This window comes from Ipomoea nil, unplaced genomic scaffold (genome assembly GCF_001879475.1).
Source record: "Ipomoea nil cultivar Tokyo-kokei standard unplaced genomic scaffold, Asagao_1.1 scaffold2480, whole genome shotgun sequence".
Taxonomy (NCBI): Eukaryota; Viridiplantae; Streptophyta; class Magnoliopsida; order Solanales; family Convolvulaceae; genus Ipomoea; species Ipomoea nil.
In genome coordinates this window covers 4,182,605-4,204,695 of record NW_017618908.1, presented here as the reverse complement: position 1 = coordinate 4,204,695, position 22,091 = coordinate 4,182,605, and the positions used below count along the sequence as shown (strand labels likewise).

General features: G+C 36.7%; 3 protein-coding genes across 5 annotated transcripts; 1 reads left to right on the top strand and 2 right to left on the bottom strand.

Moving 5' to 3' along the window:
• The first annotated feature begins 2,512 nt into the window (after positions 1 to 2,512).
• On the top strand, positions 2,513 to 3,498 carry LOC109153347 (zinc finger protein ZAT10). The gene has a single exon (XM_019301254.1). The coding sequence runs from the start codon at positions 2,594 to 2,596 to the stop codon at positions 3,320 to 3,322; it is 729 nt and encodes a 242-aa protein (XP_019156799.1). The 5' UTR covers positions 2,513 to 2,593; the 3' UTR covers positions 3,323 to 3,498.
• Positions 3,499 to 8,205: 4,707 nt separating this feature from the next.
• LOC109153213 (QWRF motif-containing protein 2-like) lies at positions 8,206 to 12,411 on the bottom strand. Of its 2 annotated transcripts, XM_019301050.1 has the most exons (7): positions 11,131 to 12,411; positions 10,787 to 10,956; positions 9,596 to 9,715; positions 9,320 to 9,436; positions 9,119 to 9,208; positions 8,918 to 9,025; positions 8,206 to 8,561 (listed from the first exon to the last, which is right to left on the bottom strand). In XM_019301050.1, exons 1-7 carry the CDS (start codon positions 12,032 to 12,034, stop codon positions 8,493 to 8,495), a joined length of 1,578 nt encoding a protein of 525 aa, XP_019156595.1. In that variant the 5' UTR covers positions 12,035 to 12,411; the 3' UTR covers positions 8,206 to 8,492. The 2 variants fall into 2 exon arrangements, with proteins under 2 accessions (XP_019156595.1, XP_019156594.1); XM_019301049.1 differs by having other exon boundaries at positions 10,787 to 12,411.
• A 1,995-nt stretch (positions 12,412 to 14,406) lies between these two features.
• LOC109153215 lies at positions 14,407 to 16,898 on the bottom strand. Of its 2 annotated transcripts, none has more exons than XM_019301052.1 (3): positions 16,366 to 16,898; positions 15,000 to 15,067; positions 14,407 to 14,878 (listed from the first exon to the last, which is right to left on the bottom strand). In XM_019301052.1, exons 1-3 carry the CDS (start codon positions 16,442 to 16,444, stop codon positions 14,693 to 14,695), a joined length of 333 nt encoding a protein of 110 aa, XP_019156597.1. In that variant the 5' UTR covers positions 16,445 to 16,898; the 3' UTR covers positions 14,407 to 14,692. The 2 variants fall into 2 exon arrangements, with proteins under 2 accessions (XP_019156597.1, XP_019156598.1); XM_019301053.1 differs by having other exon boundaries at positions 15,000 to 15,058.
• Between the last annotated feature and the right edge of the window lie 5,193 nt (positions 16,899 to 22,091).

Below are 22,091 nucleotides of genomic sequence, written 5' to 3'. Positions count from 1 at the left end.
CTAGGTCGAGCCCGGGGCTCCGCCCTGGGACCTAGGTCCAAACAAAACCCATCTTGCTCTGCTCCGGTTTGCTTTGGGTGCACGGCTGCAGACTTTCCGATACTTACCATGATTAATTTATCTTCTTGTGATCTTTTATCGGGTTAGAGATTACAGACTTTTCCGTACTTACAATTACAACTTGACTTTTTAATTTCCTCACGCCTCTCACCATCCATCTTAATCACATTCTAAGTATCTCATGAGTCATGATCCATCTCTAAATAATGAACATAAACAACAAATACTACGTGATGTAATCTTCTTTATACTCAACTTTTTAAGTAAAGTTTTCGTGATAGTTTGATTTGGAATGAAATTGAATTATTAGAATTAAACAGAATTTGATTGATTATTGGCTATCAATTCAATTGCTTTTGTGGTGGTTTAACTTTTCTGATCTCAGCCAACTAAAAGGTGTGTTCGGTTTATGGGTTTACCTATTAGGAATGGAATCAAAGTCATTGTTATTATTTGGTTGACAGGTTTTTAGAGTGTTGATGTCAAATTAAAAGATGTGTTTCGTCTAAACTAAACGTCTAATACTAAATTGAATGATGTGTTATAGCTCAATTCAAAGTCTAAGTTGATACCAAATTGAAGGATGTGTTATGTTTTAACTAAAAAGTTAAATTGATAGTTGAACTGCATATTTATGTTTATATATTATATGTTGGATCGGGTCAGTCGAGTTCAGCCCTGCTGGATTCAAGACGTGGCATTATGGCTTACCATGGAGGGATGTGGTTAAATGGCCAGGACATGCTGCGCAACTAGACTCTGTGATGAAAGGTTGCGACAAGTGTTGGGAGGATCGAGGCAAGTGGCATCGTGGCTTTCCATGCAGAGATGTGGTTAAATTATTAATGTTCACCTACTTTACTACTTATAGTAAGTATAGTCAATATGATAACCAAATAACCAAAAAATTCCGTAGGTAAATGTGCTTGACTTACATGATAGACGTCCCACTGAGAAGTAAGTATAGTGCAACACGAAAACAATATAATTACATTTGAAAGATTAAAATTAGACAACTAGTGTTTAAAAAAAAAAATTAGTGTTAATTTATACTACTAAAACGAGCGCGTGGGGTTATATGTGTGTAGTGTTTGGGTTTTGACTTTTGACGTAGTCCTTAAGCCACTCGGCTACTTCGATCTGGTCTTCGGTCTCCACTCTCTCACTTGCTTGCTTGCTTCCTCTCCAAGGCCCCACTTGCCTCTCAAGTAACCCTTCTCACTTCTCAACAACATTATGTTGTCACATGCCAACACTACTTCAAAGACTTTGCACCATTTGCATCTGTATTTTAATGATTTTATCAAATTTATTTTGTCATCATATAGTCCATCTCCCTATAATTACCTGGCGTATATAGACACATATGTAAACTTTGAATGTCATCTCTATAACCTGGTCTATATAGACACATATGTAAACTTTGAATGTTATCGCTATATCTAATAAATCGAAAATGTTAGCTAATACATTCAATACGGACACCGATTAGTGACGATGACTGTAGGTCAGAATTTGAATGCCCTACACGTACATACAGTTGATTTCTAGGTGGTAAATTATTAATAAGGATATATAATTAAGCTTTTTCAGCACGGTGGGTTCACCCAATGTGGTGGACGTACTCCTTGTGAGCACTAAGCATAACCATAGTTGCAAAATTGGCGCCGAGACACTGGGCGGTGCCCACCCACATTGAGGAATGACGAAATCGGCCTCCTCTGCGGTCGGGCGCCTAAGCGATCTAGGTGGCCGAACCCCTTTTTTTTTGGGGCAAATAACCCTCTAAAAAAAAAAAAACGGGCGCCTAGCGTCTTTTTCAACGCTGAGCATGGGTTATTCCAAGTCTCACTTAATGGGTCGTTGAGTCACCGTGATTTGTCCATTCATTATCATGTCGGGAACTCGAACACTGGTGTACTATACAAGCTAGGGATTCAATTGGGCTTAGTGATCATTGTTTGCTCGATATTAGAGATGACACTCAAAATTTACAGATTTGTTAAATTATACGACAGGTGATTAAATTTAGTAAAATCGTAAAAATAAATAATGTGATGAAATTATTTACCTATACCTAATTTGAAAAACTCACCCAAGTTAAAAAAAAAACTAGACGTGTATTAACTCAATTAACCAATTATAACAAGTCGGGTTAATCGAAAACTTGACCAGTTATTGTACTGCCCATCAAGTTATAACATTGATTGGTCCAGCAATAATTAAGGTAGTCCAAACAAACACTCACATGAAACACACATTATAACTTAGGCAGTGTGGTGCAAAAATCTTTAATTTGTATTGTACAATAACTTGTGTAACTGTCTTACTTTCCTACTACTTGTCACGCAACTTCCTCAAACCCCCCCCCCCCCCCGCCCTCCCCCACCCCCAAATCCTCTATATATAGTTCCCCTACACCACTCTCACCCTCAAAAACTTATTTAATTTGCTCTCTCAACTTTCTCTTCACATCTCTCTCTCTCTTTCTCTCTGAGTGTTCTTGATTCTTGAAACAAGAAGAAAGATTGATATGGCTCTTGAAGCTTTGAATTCTCCGACCACGCCTCGGGCGTCGGTGTTTCAGTTCGAGGATCCGGCGAGCCTGAGCTACCTTGATCAGCAGTGGGCGAAGGGGAAGCGATCCAAGCGGCCGCGCAGCGTGGAGCGTCAGCCTACTGAGGAGGAGTATTTGGCGCTCTGCCTTATTATGCTCGCGCGCAGCGGTGGTGGGTCGTCGGCTAAGGCGGTGGAGGCTCCGGCGGCGGCGCCTAGGCCGCCGCCGCCTCCGCAAGTTTCGGAGCAGAATAAGCTGTTGTATAAGTGCTCGGTTTGCGACAAGGCGTTTGGGTCTTACCAGGCTTTGGGTGGGCACAAAGCCAGCCACCGCAAGCTCGGCGGCGGCGATGACCATCCTACTACCTCAACCGCCACCAACAGCTCCGCCGGCGCCGGCGCCGGTAGGACCCACGAGTGCTCCATCTGCCACAAGTGCTTCCCCACCGGCCAGGCCTTGGGCGGCCACAAACGGTGCCACTACGAAGGCACCATCGGAAACGGCGGCGGAAACAGCGCCGCCGCCGGCACGTCGTCGTCGGGAACCGGGTCCTCCAATAGCCTCCGCAACTTTGACTTGAACCTCCCTGCCTTGCCGGAATTGTCCCCTGTTTTCCTCCGCCGCTTCGCCGACGACGAGGTGGAAAGCCCCCATCCGGCGAAGAAATCTCGCCTCCAAATTCCGACAAAACTCGAATTGTTCTAGGAGGATCTTGCAGTCACCAAATTATGCAATTTTTAATTTTTATTTTTTCCATTTATCTTTCTGGTTGGGATAGACACAATTCTTTGTTGTAAATACATCAGTTTGATTGTGACAGTGAAGCAAGTGATTATTTAATTAATTCAATTTTTTTGGATGAAATTTTACTATTTAATATTTTTCAATGCCAATTTAATTAATTTTACACATAATATATACAATGAAAATATTTCCGGGTTGAGGCGGTTCCTAGTCCGTTATGTCCACCCATAAAATCAGGAATTGAAAAAAAGAAAGATGATTGTTTTTAGTAAATTAAAATGTCAGATGGGAGTGTGACGAACCGACGATAAGTCGATAATAGTGACTTTTAAATCTAATATTTACATTGATGTTTAATCTATATCAAAATGTGACCATTTCTATACCTAATTTAATTATGCCTAACGCGGGTAGACTAAGAATTTCACACGTTTAGCCACATGGACTCATTCTTCACCTTCAAGCTAAAAATAATAAGAAGAAAACAAAGAAATAAGAGAATTAGTCTTGGTATATTTTCATTTCGAGTGATATTGATTTAAAGGACTTTTTAAGGTGTCATGTGTTTGGTGAAGTTAAATATATTATTTGAAAAATGATAATTGGGGACGATATTACTCTACAAAATAATGCACGCATAAAATGAGGGCTAAAGGTCAATATCATACAAATTTCTAATATCAATTTTTGGGTACTCATAAAAAAATGCTATAATGTCTATACTAGAAGCAACGGTTGAAGACGATTCCAAATAGAAAGTTAGAGAGAAATAAATAAAATTATAAAGTTTTAACTCCAAACTTAAAGACCATTCATTACTCATGTACATTCTGGTCTTTAGGGTCGAGAAGGTAAATTATGTAATGTGTCTCATTAATTGGTCTACTGATCCACCGTCAAATGCTTGTACCACAATATATAAGACTAAATCAATAGGATTTGAACCTGACCTACACTCTATAGTTGTTAACAAAGTAAAGCTTATGAACTTATTTTGGATTAATTAATTAATTAAGATGTGTCCCAACCCGAAGAAAAGAAATAAAATTTATAACACTATGAGTTTAACTAATCGGTTAGTCAACCTAAGACAAATTGCTATGAACTTGATAAATATATATTTCCACGTCAATTTTATAGTAAATTACCTTAGTTATTTTAATTTAATAAAGGATTGGAGATGAATAATTGGTGTGGATAAGCATTTGAACATAGTGAATAGGTGATTAGGATGACATATATATGGCCACCACTTAGTCTAATTAATTGCAAATTGAGATATAATTAATAAGTTAAATAAGTTTCATTCAATAATTCAGATGAGCTAGCTTTAATTTGCCCACCGGACGTGACATTGTTATCCCCTCTTCCTATGTGCCAAATCACATACCATCATATGTCTAATATTCTAAGTCCTCATATAACATTCGTATTAAACTATAATATAACTCATTAAAAAAAATAGCTAACTAAGTAACCTCAAATAGTCATTGTAGTAATTGTTTGGTAGTATATATATTCTTAATTAATTGTTTGTTGGAACAATTTAAAGACATTAATAGAAATGCATATCTCATAAAGTTCTTTAATTATATGATAAGTTCACACTATCTTCACAAAAGATCACGTGAAGAGGGATAGATCGAAGAGGGGCTTCATACTGCTTCGCTCCTCACATGATTATATATATATATATATATATATATATATATATATATATATATTAGTTGTCTTAAGGTAAGTATTTAGATTCAATTAGGATCAAATGTGTATGTGTGTGAGAGAGAATGTATTTTAAAGTATAGTACTCTATATTATAATTGGTGCTCGGTGCTCCACCAACAGGTTCGAAGGCGCTTCTATTTTATGCTCTTGTTAGTTCTCAATGACCTAGATGCTTGTAATAATTTTTCATTTTCTCTCCTTTGTATGAAAAAAAAAAAAAAAAAGGTCACTTTGTAGTACAAATGATTAAACAAATAATTCATCAAGAAGCATTACACCTTAATAGAGCCTACCTAACATGTCCTTGCACTAGAGCCTTGACGACATAAGTAAATTGCAAGATATACTTTAATAGCCTCTAAGTTCTTTAAATTAAAGGTGGTTCTACACTAACGTAGATCAGAGCCAATTTTATATACGTCTCCTGCTAGTAGGAATTGAACCATGCACATGCAGGCTGATGCAGCTATCATTCAATAACGAACCATGCACCCTGCAACGGCCGCAAGTAAATAAGAACTATTAACTCGCAACGGCCACCATGCACCATGAGATCAGTGTCTACTGTGTAATAGCTAATAAACCATATGAAGCTATAACTCTATAAATTTTGGCTGCGGTTATTGCTTGGTCACCGGCATGGGAAAGAGTTGGCATAAAGATTGGTAGTGGGGTGGCAAACCGCGTCTATTCCTCATTTGCCATGTGAATTTCTCCAGGAAATGTGAACCTATTTGTCAAAATTAATGTTTGACAGACAACTAACGATGACGATGAACAACAAACTTTTACCTCCATCTTACATTGCATGCTTAACTATATATTATATTGCCCAATCCGACACGTTCTACTCACCACCTCATCATCATCTATCTATTCCTCTAAAAGATGATTTACATTGTTGGTACACTACTTGTCCAAATTCAATTCATCCAACTTCTTCACAATTTTTCAATATCAAGTGTGTATATATACATATATTAAAAAGCAAAAAAATACTATATGTATTCCCATTTTCTACACTCAACTTTTACACACATATACAATTCTGATAGATGTACACATTTATATTGAGACCCACATTAAAAAAATAGCTTATCAGTACACGTACACATCACATCAGGGAGTAAGATTTGAGAGTCTATGTAGAAGGTAGAATTCTAAAAAGTGAAGATGGATCACAACAGTTTATAAATTTTTATTTTATTTTATTTTATTTGTGTGTGTGAATGAAGCTAAGGGATTAAGATTTATACTCTCATAGTACATAAGTAAAGATTTCTTAACCTTTAAATTAAAAGATTGAAATCATACTAAACAAAGTTACAAATCGGCCAAACCCAGCTCACTAACTACAAATAGAACTAGGATAGGATCCGATCCCTACCTAATCAAAAGGCAAATTGGTTAAATTAGGTCGAACGGTTTACATGGCCTTAAAGTAGCTCATATATACTTCCAATCTACCCAAAGACATCTCACCCCTAATTCCATATAGTTGAAATATGTGGTGCAAATATAATGTTGCCTAATTAATCAGGGTGGCTTATTAGGTCGAACATAATTCATGTATTAAAAAGTTACTAATTTGATTCTGATCTTGTCAACAGTCTGTCGGTCGAGTCCATTGCACATGATTTTGAGATTTTTCTAGTGTGGTTAACATTTCTGGTGTAGTTTACAAGTTATTACGCATGAACGGGATTTATCCAATAAACACATTCAGATAGTGACTGTGGATTTTTTTTTTTCTCCCAAAAGGTGGAATCCTCAATTCCAAGGGCTTCCACACCCCAGCCCAACAGAACATTTGGGAAGATATAATCACGATAACTCAAAGGCTCAACAGAGTCAAATACTGGTGCGCACAAAGGATCTGACCACTTTAAACATAATGTCACACTTTGAAAAGATGGTACAAATGGGGCAAGTTGTATATAGAAATAAGTGATTCCTATTTCCTAGGCATTATTGTATGCTTCTAAAATGGGTAAATTAAAAGTGGGTGAATCTATCTAATCTAGAACCCCATTAATTCTAAGCACCCAATTGATGACTATCAAAACCCATGTTTAGAGAAGGGCCTACCTTACCTTTGAAAGATTCCTGGCCATGCTCTCAAGTTGGGTTCAACTAACTTCTTAATAATTCCATTAGAATTGTAGCTTAGTCAGGTCGGCACCCTAAAAATACAAATTAAATTCAAGCAACAAGTCGGTCGGCACGCCCATTATTAATTAAAGAAAGATATGTGGGTATGATAGATACATGGCAAATTAAATGGATGGTCCAACACAACACCCAATTCTTAAGAATTATACCCTAATCACGAGAGTTCAATCCACTGCTCGTATCTTAAACAATTGGTGGAAGTGTTTAATTGCGAGATGTGCTCAATTAGCCAGGGCCAAAGAGTTTATACACGAACTTGTGACCTAGCTCTGATACTATTTGTTAGGATCAAACGCTTACTATTATACTGTCACATTTTTTAGAGTTAGGGTGCTGGACTTGTTCTTCACGTTTCGATCTGTCCAATTAACAATCTCCTTAATTACTAATTACTGGACTTAACCTTTCACCGAGCTCCGTCCAACAAGAACACAACACATGAGTGTTGTATGTAGAGAGTGGGGAATATGATAAGAGTTGAGAGAAAGCTAATTTGCTCAGGAATAACCCAATCGCCTGGGATTAACTTTAAACTTCTTTTCATCTTCTCCATGTGAAATGGAATTTTCTGTGTTGTTTGATGATTGGTTGAAGCCAGTGTTGTGCACTTGTGCAGTAACTAAAAGAATCACTAGTGCAAACTTGGAAATGATTCAATGAATCCGCGTAACAAGAGATTTTTTTTCTTTTACCTTTTTCTTTTTAAAGAAAATATATAATATAATTATGATATTTATTTTTTTGATCTATACTTTCTCAACTTGTTGAAGCACGAAGAGTCAACACCACCTCTACTGAGGCACCTGTTGAAGCACGAAGAGTCAACACCACCTCCACTGAGGCTCGATCTCATAACCTCCTATATATGGGAGAATCACTACATGTCATCTGAGCACAACGTGCTTGGCAAGAAACATGTGTGAGAATGCAACATTTTATGAATATGATTTCAACAAAATTGGTTTAACATAAAAATTACAGTGAATCAAGCCCTGTTTTTCTTTCTCAAATTTTCATTTCTTGGAAGAATTTATCACGTTAGTAGATATAGAAGAATGGAGAATGTCACTCATATGAGAGAGACATATTAGATTGCTATATATGTCAGCCATAGTTATGCCCTGCCAAAGCTAAACAAGCAGAATGGATTTCACAACAAATTCCCACCACCTTGAAGCCACTTCTAAAATGACAATGATACCTGTGATTCACTGCTCATGGAGGTGGTGTTTGGTTAAGAAGTTCCTTGTGATGGTGTATCTTTTAGTTGTATCAGATGTGTCCTCAGACTACAATGTTTCACCTGCAGTAAAACCTTGTGTCAGTTTTAAGTAGATGCCTTTATAAACCCAGAGTCCTACACCCGCTCCGACAAGATAGTGGAGCAATAAATTATAATAATTTATGACCTATTAAGCGAGGGGATTAATGTTTGGTGCTCACGACATTGAATGTAACTCCTATGTTGCAGCTGTCAAGGCTCGATTCTGTATCTTTACCCATAATCTACCACCCAAGAATCAATTAAGCTTCTCGAGTGGGCATCTATTGGCACTTATTAATTCAAGGATAGGATGCAATTTTTTTTTATTTCTTTTGCTTTTAAAAGTTGTGTTTGTGAGCTTCAAGCCTTACATGATGAGTAGATTCCATAGTTACCTGCATGTCTGTGACTGTTGATAAGAGATCTCTGCATTGGTCAAGTGAGGAGTGCTCACTGGAAACTGTACTAGAGAGCTCAATCAACAATGAACTCATCTGCTCAACCTGTAGTCAATTAAATGATAATGAATCAAAACAACAACTCTAGAAACATCCCTATGCAAACTTATCTTGATTAGAAAAAATAGCATTCTGTACCTTGGATTGCAACAAGCATATTGAGGGTGCTATTGCCTGCACCATATTAACAGCTGAGCAAATAGCCCTCTTTAGCTTTTGAATATCTGCCTGCAAATAATTAAACCAAGGAGGAATGGAATTTTCTTAGGACTCAATGTGATATTGTCAACGTTGAAACGAACCAAATATGTAATGACAAAAAGCGAAAGAGAAGAATACCCGGGCTCCATTTACAACTGGAAGACGAATAGTGCTCACCTCCAGAGCACATATAGCTGATGACAATGAACTGCAGTGTTCTTTATCAATTAGACACCAGTTTTCAAAACATGGTACCTGTATTCATTAGAATAAAGGATCATTTGTAAAGGATATGTCATACTAAGACAGAAAATATACATGCAAACTCATAAAGCTAGAGACCATAAGATATTGAACAAAATTTAAAACATTTCTAACATGGGGAAATAAAAAGGAAAAGAAAACGAATCTTACTTGTCCTTTGAGGATGCGATACAACTTCAAATTTTGTTTCAACAAAAGCAGCTCTGTTTGTTTGGACTTAACTGAATGCAACAGTTTTGAATTAGCCAACTGCACATTGTATAGGTTCCGCTGTGCAAAGAGGTAAGCTTTACATTAAAGGGACAGAACAATCATGATATAGATCGCTACAATAAAGTGAGACTACCTGGCCTCCATGTATTTATATATTAGAAGGAAACAATATTCAGGTACCATCCAAGACACATACTGAATAAGATTGCTTAAAATGGAAGAGGGCTAGACCCACTGATAACATGAAAATGGAACAGTGTAACTAAAAAGCTTAATCAGAACTAGCTTGAGCACGGCAGCAATCTGGGCACCCAAAATAACTTAGTTAACAGATAAACCATTAGCTAATACATAACTCCCTAACCATCTCAGTTCCCCAAAAAAAGGACTTTAATTTGAAGATAAGTTAACCTAGAGCTTGATGATCCAATCTATCAACTAGGTTGAAGGTTCTGTATCTGGGAAGTCTAAAATTTGAAAACTCCTGCCCTTTAGTACTCCATTATTAACCTTTGGTGAAAATTAATTAACTCTTAATCAAGCTTATTAAAGAGCTCGACCAGCTTGAAGCTTGAGCTCTAAAAGTAGAGCTTCGCTGAGCTTCGAGCTTGCAATGTCTGATTGGGTTCAAGTACACCCCAAATAAACTACATTAGAGATAACACTAGTGTATTGAAATACAATATGCATCCTAATGGACCTAATAGCCTCTATGTTATTTCATTATCTCTATAGAATCATTGAATGAGTCAAAATCCTTCAAATGATGCGAATTTCATTTCTTTATGACTCAATCAACTTGACTATACGACTAGTAATCCATCTCAAATCATTACTTAAAACACCTAATTGTCTCCAACAGCTTGAACCCCTATTTCCTCTTCCAATACCGTCATTTATAACTTTCTATACCTCATTCCCAGACTTTGGGATGCAGTTTAGAACTTAGCATTCTGAAGTAGAACTAATCTACAAGTCAGATACTACCAGCACATAAGTTTATTTAACATTCCATTTGTTCTTAAATACTAATACAAGGTCATATTAAGTTATAACCACAAAACAATGATTATACAAGGCTTACATTATCCAGACACATAAGAAAAACTTAGCAAGTTTAGAGCTTACCTCTGCTGTTTCTGTCAGTTTGAAGTAAGCACTATCAGTTTTTGCATTGGCAAAACGCCATTGCAAGTGCCGATTATATAAAAGCCTGAATTCATGCACATCAGCAAACCAGTTCTCTCCTGCCTTCCCTCTTGTATCAGTACCAAAGCTCAAAGTTGAAGGTGTATTGCCAACATTATTAGCCGTTGTAATGACAGCTCCAATTCTTGCTCTAGCAGCACTTGAACTCCCCCTCAGCCGATAGGTTGTTGATGGAGTTGAAGTCTTGCTTGGGGATCCTGATCTAAAACGACCTCGAAGATAAGATGAAAAACCTCTAGTGTGTCGGCCTTGTAAAACAGAACCACATTCCTGTCCACTTGAACCACTCCCTGATGAAACACTCTCACTATCACAAGCTACTTCTTCTGCAGAAATTGCTGATCTATAGCTAGAATTCAGATTAGCTACGGGCACGTCTATCCTTAAAGGCTCAACCTTCTCTTTAGTTTCAACATCAAATTGGTTAATCTCATCAGTGACTGATTTCTGTGACAAACGAACTATACCTCTAGATACAAACGTGCCACTATATTTACCACAATCCAAGCTTCTCGAGTTTACATACTTTGATCTCCCCAGCAAGCTTAGTTTGTCAATAGCCCTCTCACTCTCCATCCTATCCTTCACTGGCCTTTCCATCTGTGCCACTGCTCCTTTATTCAAACTCGAATTCGCAGGCTTTGTTCTCCCCGGGGCAATGCGCTTTGCATTGTTCATTTGGTTCACTTTTTCTGTCTCTTTCTCGGATCTCTTTCTCTCTGAGGTATCTATCCTATCAGCAAACTTTTTAACCGGCTTTGCTTTAGTTCCGATCAGTGAGAACGACTCTCCCTGAAACGAAACCGACTTACCTCTCGTCGAAGTCAGAAGCAGTTTCGTCGCCGCAGACATCTCCGAAGTCCCTGCAGGCCTCCGCCTGCCCACAGACTGCGACCGGCTAACCGTAGCCGAATTCTGAACAGGAATCGCCGGTGATTTCCCCGTCCGCGTCACATTTGGCGCTTCACGCTGCTTCGACGTCGAGTTGGCCAACGACGATGAATTCGAACTCGAGGAGATGGAAGAAGACGAACTCAACAAATACCTTGAACTAACCTCCTTCGATTTCGGTCTCCTCCTCGGCTGTCCATTCTCAGCTTCGGACGGAAACAATGGCCGCCTCTTAGGGTTGAGAGTCGCCGTCGCCGTCGATACAGCTGTCACCATCCTTCCTACCTTCCACAATCTTCACATCTCCCACTCACTACTTCAATTCCCCACTCCAAAACCCCAATTCTCCATAAACTAACTCAAACAATCCAAATTTACCAGCACAAGCAGGTTATAGAAACAGAGCAAATGGAAGTATAGATAGATAAATAAATGCGTACATATGCACACACACATATATATATATACAGGTATATGCAGAGAGAATCAGATTAATGTCTTCCCGTAATAGCTGAAGAGAGAGATGCATGATGAGAGCATGACCGTTACCACCGGCGAAATTATACGGTGAAAAGGAGCCGGGAAGATGAGACGTCGGAGTGTAACTGTCAGGCAGATTCGTTAACGCTTCGCAACTTGTACGATCGCGCGGAAAGGTCGTACCCTGGGTTGGCGGTAGCAGTTAACATACAACACGGGCGAGTGGGGCCCGCGTACAAAAATTGATATGTTATTTCAGTTAAAATTTTGATAAATCCTTTTTTTTTTTTTTTTTTTTTTTTTTTTTTTTTTTTCGTTTGATTATATTTTAGACTCTATAAATACCATCAAGATATATGATGGGTAAATTGAGTCAATTTAGTTTTTGAAATATAAAATTAATCTGTACACTACTGCATACAAAGAGTTCAATCTAAATTTAAATTTCTAATATTTGTAGTATGAATCGAAATATGACAGTAAACTATTGTAATATCATATCACATTAAGTAAATCATGTAACTTAATATCCCAATTCAACATTTTAAAAGTGATAATTAATTGAAATGAATATGAATATTAAATGTATAGAGAGAAAAAAAATTCAAATTTAAAATTAATTATAAATTAAAAATTCAAATTCAAATTTAAAATTAACTTGAAAATATTAAATGTAGAGAGAGAAGAAGATTTTAAATTTTAAATTTAATTATAACTTAATGAGATGATGTCTTAATATATTAAAAAATTAATGAAATGTGTAAATTTGATTTATTAGTTTATACTCTTATAGTAATCTTCCTTTATAATGGTTGTACTAGCGACCGGAAAGAATGTTAATCTGTATTTGATACTCACAAGCTTTATAATGGGTGGTGTGAAAATTATATATGTCTACATGGCATAATCAACTTGATAATTAATGTTGTGGAAAAGATGAGAATGGGCTGAATGGTGGAGTGGACCAACAATGAAAAATGTAACTAACGTAGATTATATTACATGAGTTTAATGTAGATTATATTAATGAGTTAATACCTAAAATGGTCCTCGACTATAGTGGTTTTTCTCAATTTCGTCCTAAACGACTTTGGTGACCTAATATCGTCCCAGACTTTTGTTTTCGCTCAATTTAGTCCCAGACTTTTGTATTTTTGCTCAATTTAGTCCCTCATTTGCTATTCTGTCCATTTGGTGTTAAATAAATAGACAATTCAGTAATTTTAATATTGGCATCTCTTTACTCATAGACATGTGAACTGTGAAATCCCTTTTTTTTTTACGAATTACTCCCAGAATTACTCCTAAAACTGCGAATATAAAATTTGATTTGTAGGTCCGGGAGTAATTCTGGATGTAATTCGTACAAGAAAGAGAAATTTCGCACTTCACAAGTTGAAAGTAAAGAGAGATCAATACTGACATTATTGAATTGTCCCTTTATTTAACACCAATTTGACAGAATAACAAATGGAGGACTAAATTGAGCGAAACACAAAAGTCTAGGACGATATTAGGTCACCAAAGTCGTTTAGGACGAAATTGAGAAAAACCACTATAGTCGAGGACGATTTTGGGTATTAACCCATATATTAATATTTGATTGAATATTTACTAAATTAGATTTGCAAGTGTGAATGAGTTGTGGGGGTGTGGGGTATGAGTTATAATTAAGTTTGAGCATTTGCATGTGTGGAGGATAGGGATAGGATTGAAATAATTAGAAGCAAAAGTTTAGAGCCTCCCAAAGATATGATGGAGGCGTCATTGTGAAGCTAAGCATGTTTGCATGCTAATCATTTTTCTTGGAGGGGAAGAGAGTTATATTGTTCTAGCTAGGTCAAATTCAAGGACTCCCCACATCAAATTTCTCACACAATTGAATTATTGTCGAATTTTGTTTACAAGTTTTTTGATACAGTCACTACCCAAAAATGCGTTCAGGGTAAAACTTGTATGTATTGTAACCCTAGGCGACAAAAGACTAAGGAGATCAGATAAACTAGTCTAAATTGTTCATATCTGTCCAGCTCAAACCAAGAAGTTAAGGTTAATAAACATTTCTGATCCCATAGAGAATCGAATTTAGGACCTTTTGATTACCGAGTCAACTATCCGACCAATTTGACCATGATTCGCGGTATAGTTTGCCCCATAAACCATTGTATAATTCAAATACAACAAATTTATGCAACAACATAAAGCATTCACTCCATTAAGTTCAAACTTCAAACATACAAAGTACATATTTTGGAGGCCATGGACTAAGAATCAAGAATTGCACACCCTGCAATCCTTAACAATACACATAACACCACCCATAATTTACAACAAAAGCATAGCAATAATATCATACAAAGCATGGTCTGTTGATAAGCCATAAGTAGTTAACATGGAGAAGTTATCACACCTTTCACCATAGATTATATTACACAGAAGCAGAGAGGAGTTCGGCTAAGGAACACCAAAAAACGATGAGGAACTTGGAGGGGGCGACGGGATAGGAATATAAGGCATGAGAGGAGTACCGTGCTGTATGGGTCCCGGTTTCACTGAAGCTTTTGAACTTGGCACTGGATCGATCGGACCATAATCATCTGTATATGCTTTGCCACCATCGCCATCATAAGCGCTAGCATCCTGCAGAGTGGAAGCAGAAATGGCAAAATAAAATGCGGGGAACAAAGAGAGGGAGGGGATATGATCTTCCTGTGTATATATACAAATCGATTTGAAGTTTTGAAGTTTTGTAGTTTTGTACCTTCAGTTTCCGGTTGTTAATCGGAGTTGATGGCATATCATTCCCCCGCCATGCCAAATCTGCAGAATCTGATATATGTTTTAAGGACAGTAGTAATATCGGGAAATAGGCAAACGAGTGAATCTGCAGAATTTGAAGTACTGACTACAATCTAAACGTTTTGGTGAATGTATGTACTCATGATGAGGAACCACAGACAAGTGAATTTCGAATGTTCTTCGCCACATTACAAATGAAATTCCGCAATGTTGTTGGAAACGTATCCTTACCCAGAATAAGCAAACATTCTCAGACTACTGTCTTTTTTTTTAATACTACTGACTCTATTGCAATGCAGTATCTGTTCATAACTACTTTCTCATAACTTACTGAAGCACAACGAGTCAATACCGCTTTCTGAGGCTCGAACCCACAAGCTCCCATATCTATCACAAAACAAACCCTAATGTCATAGATTTAATCTTGCTGCAGGCACCAAATCTTATACTTTTTTTGAATACATTCCCAGCTTAAGCCATACTAATTCTAAGTCTCAAGAACCTCTGTCCAAGAGTCGCTCGAAAAAATAAATCGCGAGTCACCATAGCAGCCTCCCAGTTAGTCCCTATCTTTGACTTTGGGCATAACGGGTCCATCTTCACACTAAATCTTATACTGCCTAACATGATTTGACTTGTAGTAGGATGGCCAGTTCACTATCCAACATGAAAGATTATGGCCCTATTTGGTAAAACAGTTAGCCTATCAGACAATTTTAGCTTATTTGACCAGTATTAACTGTTTGACTTGGTTAAACAATCAATATGAGTGTTTGATTAATTAGCTTTTTGTAACAACTTATTGTCCCAAAATACTAAAATTCAAAAAGCTGCTCAAGGCTTTTTGTAACAACTTTTTGTCCCAAAATACTAAAATTCAAAAAGCTGCTCAAGGTAGCTTTTTCGATCAACTTTTTGAGAAAGTCATTTTGTATGTAATCAGCTAGTTACACTTTTCTACAATCCGCTAATGCTATCAACTAGTCAAACTCACTAACCCAATCAGCTAACAGCCATTTATCAAACACCCCCTATCACACATTCACAAGCTAAGATCTGGTGCAAATATCATGTTCCATAATTCTGTGTGGATATTGTGTTTCTAAGAGATCAAATTAGGGCATAAATGGTATAATGTGAATAAACAACAAAGAAAAGTAAGAGAAAATCAATCTTCACAGTACAAAATAACCACTCTCTTTCTCAAGCTCACTCCATAATCTCTCCAGAAACCCTAATAACATAAATTTCATGAACAAAAACAGGGAAACACCAAACCAAAATTACAAGAAAAAAAATAAAAACAAGAGAAAGCTAAGTACCCATACCTTTTGATGAACAGACGATGCATATGGAAGCTGCCCCAGCCACCAAGAAGAGAACCGAAAAGCACCCAAGAAACTTCATTCCCGAAATCAGAAGAAAATTTCTTTCTTTCACACACTTAAACGAAGGAAAACAGAAACCTCAGGACATTGAAATACTCGCAGAGAAGAAGGGTTTGGCAACGATTCCAGAAATTGCGCGGAGATAAGAAGCAGTGGAGCGCCATTTCGCTGGCCCATCTCCATAAATAATATACTATACACTATTAATAATGGCGAAAAGAGAGATTAAATGGCCTGGGGAGCATTAAATTGTTGTGAAAGTGAGTCTTGAAGTTGAATGTAGAGCAGAGAAGTAAATAACGAGCGCGGTTGGTCTGCGCTGCAGAAAGCATTGAACAATCGATGAAATGGGGAAAGATGAACATTGAATATGAGCATTGAATGCCATTCCGGTTTTTTGGAAAACGAGCGCTCGAACCCGCCGTTGAGAGTTGAGACGATTGGTTTTTGTTTTGTCGCGCTGTGGTGTGGTAGAGAAGAAAGGCAAAAAGAACACGACAACTTTAAAAACAATAACAAAAATTCTATAGAATATTACAACATTTGGAGTAGGATAACGAGCTCTTGACTATTGATATTTATTAATTTTGAAAAAATTACACTCTTGACTATAACGTTTTTGACTTTAAAAATTAACAATTTCAGTTTTGTAATTATATAATTTTTAACACATTTGCAACAGGGGAAGAGCGTGGTGACTCAGAGGTTGATTTAAATATCAATTGACTGTTTTGTCTCCATGAATAAATAATTTTAAAAGGTTTATATTTTTCTTGCGACATTTGGCTGGGTGGACTAAATGGGTTAAAAATTGCATAGTTATGAGACTAAATTGTTAGTTTTTAAAGTCGATGACTGAAATTAACAAGACCTCAATAGTTATATAAGACCAACAATGTAATTTTTTCTATTAATTTTTATCATCAACTTTCAATTAGATAGATCATAAATGAGTTTTTCGCATTTTTGGTCTCACAATTATAGTAGCACTATCAGGACTGATCCACAACTTTCAAACATTGCAATCTCGGTCCACGACTATTGTCTTTTTTGCAAAATTGGTCCTTTCGGCTCATTTTTCGTCAATTTCCCAGTCCGTTTTTACTGGGAATGGTTCTTACTCCGGTTAGAAATTGACGAAAAATGAGCCGGAAAGACCATTTTTGCAAAAGAAAATCATGGACCGAGATTGCAAGGTTTGAAAGTCGTGAATCAATCTCAAGTTGTGAGACCAAAAGTGCGAAAAACTCGATCATAAATGGCCCATTGACTATTGACTATTGACATTTTTTTTTGAGTTTTTTGCACTTTTAGTCCCACGACTATAGTGGCACTGGCAGAATTGATCCACGACTTTTGAACCTTGCAATTTTAGTCCACGACTATTGGTTTTTTTTTTTGCAAAAATGGTCATTCCGGCCACTTTTCCGTCAAAATTTCACCGGGGAAAAAAAAAATTCTCTATTTTTAACCGGGTTAAATTTGACATTTTACTTATCTCAAAAAATTAAAAGAAAAAAATTGATATTTGACTACATACAATATTACTGGGCTACATACTACTGCCCCAGGCGGCGGAAAATGTGCACCAAATAAAGCATATTATTGTATAATAACATACAAATTACACAAAAAAAGTAAATCGTACTAAAAAATCCCAACAACGGGCTCGACCAAGAAGTGTTGGCACGGTTTGAGTTTTGAGTTTTTTGAATTGTTTCCACCAATAAGGCGATGATTTATTAGTGACAGCAGGTTTGGTGGAGGAGTGATGCAATGGAGGGATGAGGCATCAGAAAATTGAAAGCAAAGCAGACTAGAAATGAATACACTGCCATGACGTGTTCTCTTCATCTTCACCAAACAAATGAGATCAGAGTTCAGAGCTTCTTAAGTAGACCAACATGCAAGCCACTCCCCTGTCCATTTCAGTGTGCTTGTTTATTTGGAAGTTTTTTTTTTTTTTTTTGAAAACTTGTTTATTTGGAAGTTGAGAAATTATTACCATAATTTAACTTTATTTCAATTATATATGGAATTTTATGAAAATGGAGTTTGTTAATAGGTTCACAACTTGACATTATTAAGACAATAAAAGAAAAATGAAGATAAAAGCAATTAAGGAAGGTAAGGACTTAGGCAGTGGACATAATCTTCTAGATGCAATATAGAATCTATAAAATTGGTGGTAAAACACCAAACAGAAATTAATGAAAATGCACAGGAAAATCATAATATACTAATCACTCTTGTGATCAAATAAACAATGATTAAGACAAAAAATTGGGCGCCTACTCTTGTGATGCTTCAATTCCAACTCCTTCAAGCACACAAAGCATCCAAATTAAAATATTCTTATTTTCCTATTATTTTCTTTTTTTTGGTAGAAACCACAATATAGTCCGGATCTTTCTCTATCCGTTTAACGGTCTAGGTCCACTCGGTGCGCTCCGAGAGACACAGAAGCTGGCCTAGAGGGAATCGTCACTTGTGGAAATTGAACCCGGGTTATCCCGGAATTCTCCTCCATAAAGAGAGCTCAATTGCTACTTGAGCTACCCTCTTGAGTTCTTATTTCCCTATTCGCATAGTGAGAAATAAAAACTGTGCAATGACTGCCTTGAAAATTCAATTCAACTTTCGTTATTATTGAATTTTCTCCCAAGGCAAGCCAATAGTTGTTGTGCACCATACATCAACAAGATAAAATCACAAATGATTCACAAACATTAAGAACCCTAACTTGGGTTTCTACCCCTTTATGCAATAATGACAATAGTAGCACCTAGATATGTTAGACAACTTTAACCCACGTCCGGAATGGAACCATTCTACTGAAAAGAGAAGTAGAATCTTGAAATTCAAGTGCTTAACCTTCAAATACAAGTTTCAATAATGTAAAAAAAATAAATAAATAAATAAAAATTAAAAAAAAATCTAGAACTATTCTAAGCTAAATTTGCATAGGAAAATGAGAGAAAACTAGATAAGGCTATTTAGGGTCCGAACTCCCTTCAAAAGGACCAAAATGGTTTAAATACAAAAGAGGGAATGCAGCGCAAATGATTGTGGTAAATAAATAAAAGTCAATGATGTAATTATGTAAAGTAAAAAGAGTACGATTAAATATGACAATAACCACAATAGTCAATGACTAAATTTTGAATTTGCTATTCACCTTCGTTATAGAAAAAATAGAATGGGCCATATAAACTCTTGCAAGCTATCAAGAAATTGAATAAAACCCAAAACAGACAAGAAGAAATAAAGAAAGCAGCGGCAGCAAGCTTGGATTCATACCAAGAAATTGGCAAAACAATACTTTTCCACACTATTAACTTCAAAAGGAAAGCCAGACTGACAAGGTGCACACTAGCCCATTTTTTATCCATTTACTGAATACAATTCAAAACTGGAAGGATTCAATACATCACATTCACATCAAAGAGATTGCATTCAGAAGATCCAAAATGAACTTGAGAACCAAGAAAGCCAAATGTATGAAGATCAAGTTGGATCACCCATATAAACAAAACAGGGCAAAACACAATTTACAGAGAGCTAAATGTGAGATTTACATGCTGCGGCCGAGAAATGGAGCACAATATACCATATCCCAACGTTCTTGTTTTCTGCAGGATGCAGAAGATCTGGCCATCTCTTTCTCATATCTCTTCACCATTTCCCACAAGATATGAACATCTTCATACTCACAAGTCTTTACAGCATGATGCAGCTTCACAAGCCCTGTTAAGTTTCAGCATGATAAATACTCCCAAACAGACATCACACACACTTCTATATGTATAAAAGCATGTATGGATAGTGACGAAATTTCTATCCCCTGGTTTTGCAGATACTAAATAATAATCATCATCATCATCTTGACTTGAGATCGTGTAAGCTAAAAAGCACTCTGTAAATAAAATCATCTATTTTAACTCGTTCAAGAATAGTTATTTCACTTCGTTTTCACTGCAATGCCCATCAAATCCCTCAAATGCACCCCAATCTACCCCTGCCTTTCTTAAAATGGTTGATTTTTGAACAAAAATTATGTAGCATTACACTAAACACAGATCACGCAACCCCAAATTATCAGTTGAAGTATGTTAACAAATGAGCAAAATGAAGTATGTTAACAAATGAGCAAAATAATCAGGAGAACCTGTATTGGCAACTTTTACCCCTAACCATCCCATACTAGCCATTTTCTAACTTGGTTTAGCGCAAGAGGCATACTATACTCGAGTACAAAGCTTTGTAATCAGCACTTAGCCACTGACAGAGCAATTCATTTTCCTATTCTTCACAAAAATTCAAGCATAATTCTATTAACCACTAGATATTTATAGACATTTTACCTAAATGCACCTAAAGTTCAGTATATATGTATATGCAACACATTACATTTAACCTGAAATGCACCTGAAGTCCTGAAGTTCAACACACACACACACACACATAGACTCATGATCAAATGAGTTCTCCCCTTTCCATGAGTCCGTCCGTGTGGACAGATCTAACCATTGATCTCTAACCTTTAATGGACCAGATCTGTCCACACGGACTCATGGGAAAGGGTGGACTCACTTGAAAGTGTCCTATATATATATATATATATATATATATATATATATATATATATATATATATATATATGCAACATATCAGCTGGAGCTGAAATTCAACTAAAATGTATTGTGGTGTTTGTTATCAAATTGTAATCATTTAAATGCTAGTGCCAGTGTGCCACCTAAAATAGAAGAACCTTGATTCCCTAGGCTGGAACATGAAACGTTTTCACTGCAACTTTCAAATTGTACCTATTAGTTTTCAGCTCATATCAATATAGCAACCTGCCTAACTACGTGGATTCATACAGATTAAAATATAATACAATGGCCTGACATAGTTGACAGCATTACAGCAAGTAGCATTGCAAAATGACGACTCTGGTTCATACATTATTTTATATTATATTATGTATAAACGGGAAGTAGGTTTGATAAACAGACCTTTTCTGCGAAAATGGAGACGATAAGCGAATTTAGTCCATGCTTTCTTCATCGGAACAAGCATTTTCCCCCAAAACTTCATCTCTGCATCCATTCTCGCAATACGCCCTTTCCTATCACTTTACCTCTCACCCCCACTCTAACTTCACAGAAAATTCCTGCGTTTCCTCTCTCAGCTTTCAAAATCTACCAGATGAGATAGATAGATAGATAGATAGATAGAGGGAGGGAGAGCTGGAGATAGGTTAACACCAGATTATCTGCAGCCCTATCCTGTACAATCTCAACGAAAACCAAAATAAATAAATAAACACTCAAAATTCACCAGTATTCTTCCACAGCAATAATCACATTGATAAAAACCGATCACGGAGAAGAATTAACATAACATTTTCTTCAAAAAAGAAGAAGAAGAAGAACCTGTAAATCCGAGAGAAGATGAGCGTGTTGAGAGAGAGAGAGATCAATTCTCTCTGTGGACATGGGAGGAGAAGAATGTGGCAATTTAGGTAGCTGCTTTAATGATGACGTAATTGTATGTTAAAAAAGATGAAACGTGGCGCTCCGTTGATTGCGACCGCTTTTCTTCCGTTAACAGATTTTTTTGTGTGTGTCGACGTGGGCGTTTTTGAGTGGCTGGCGTCGTTT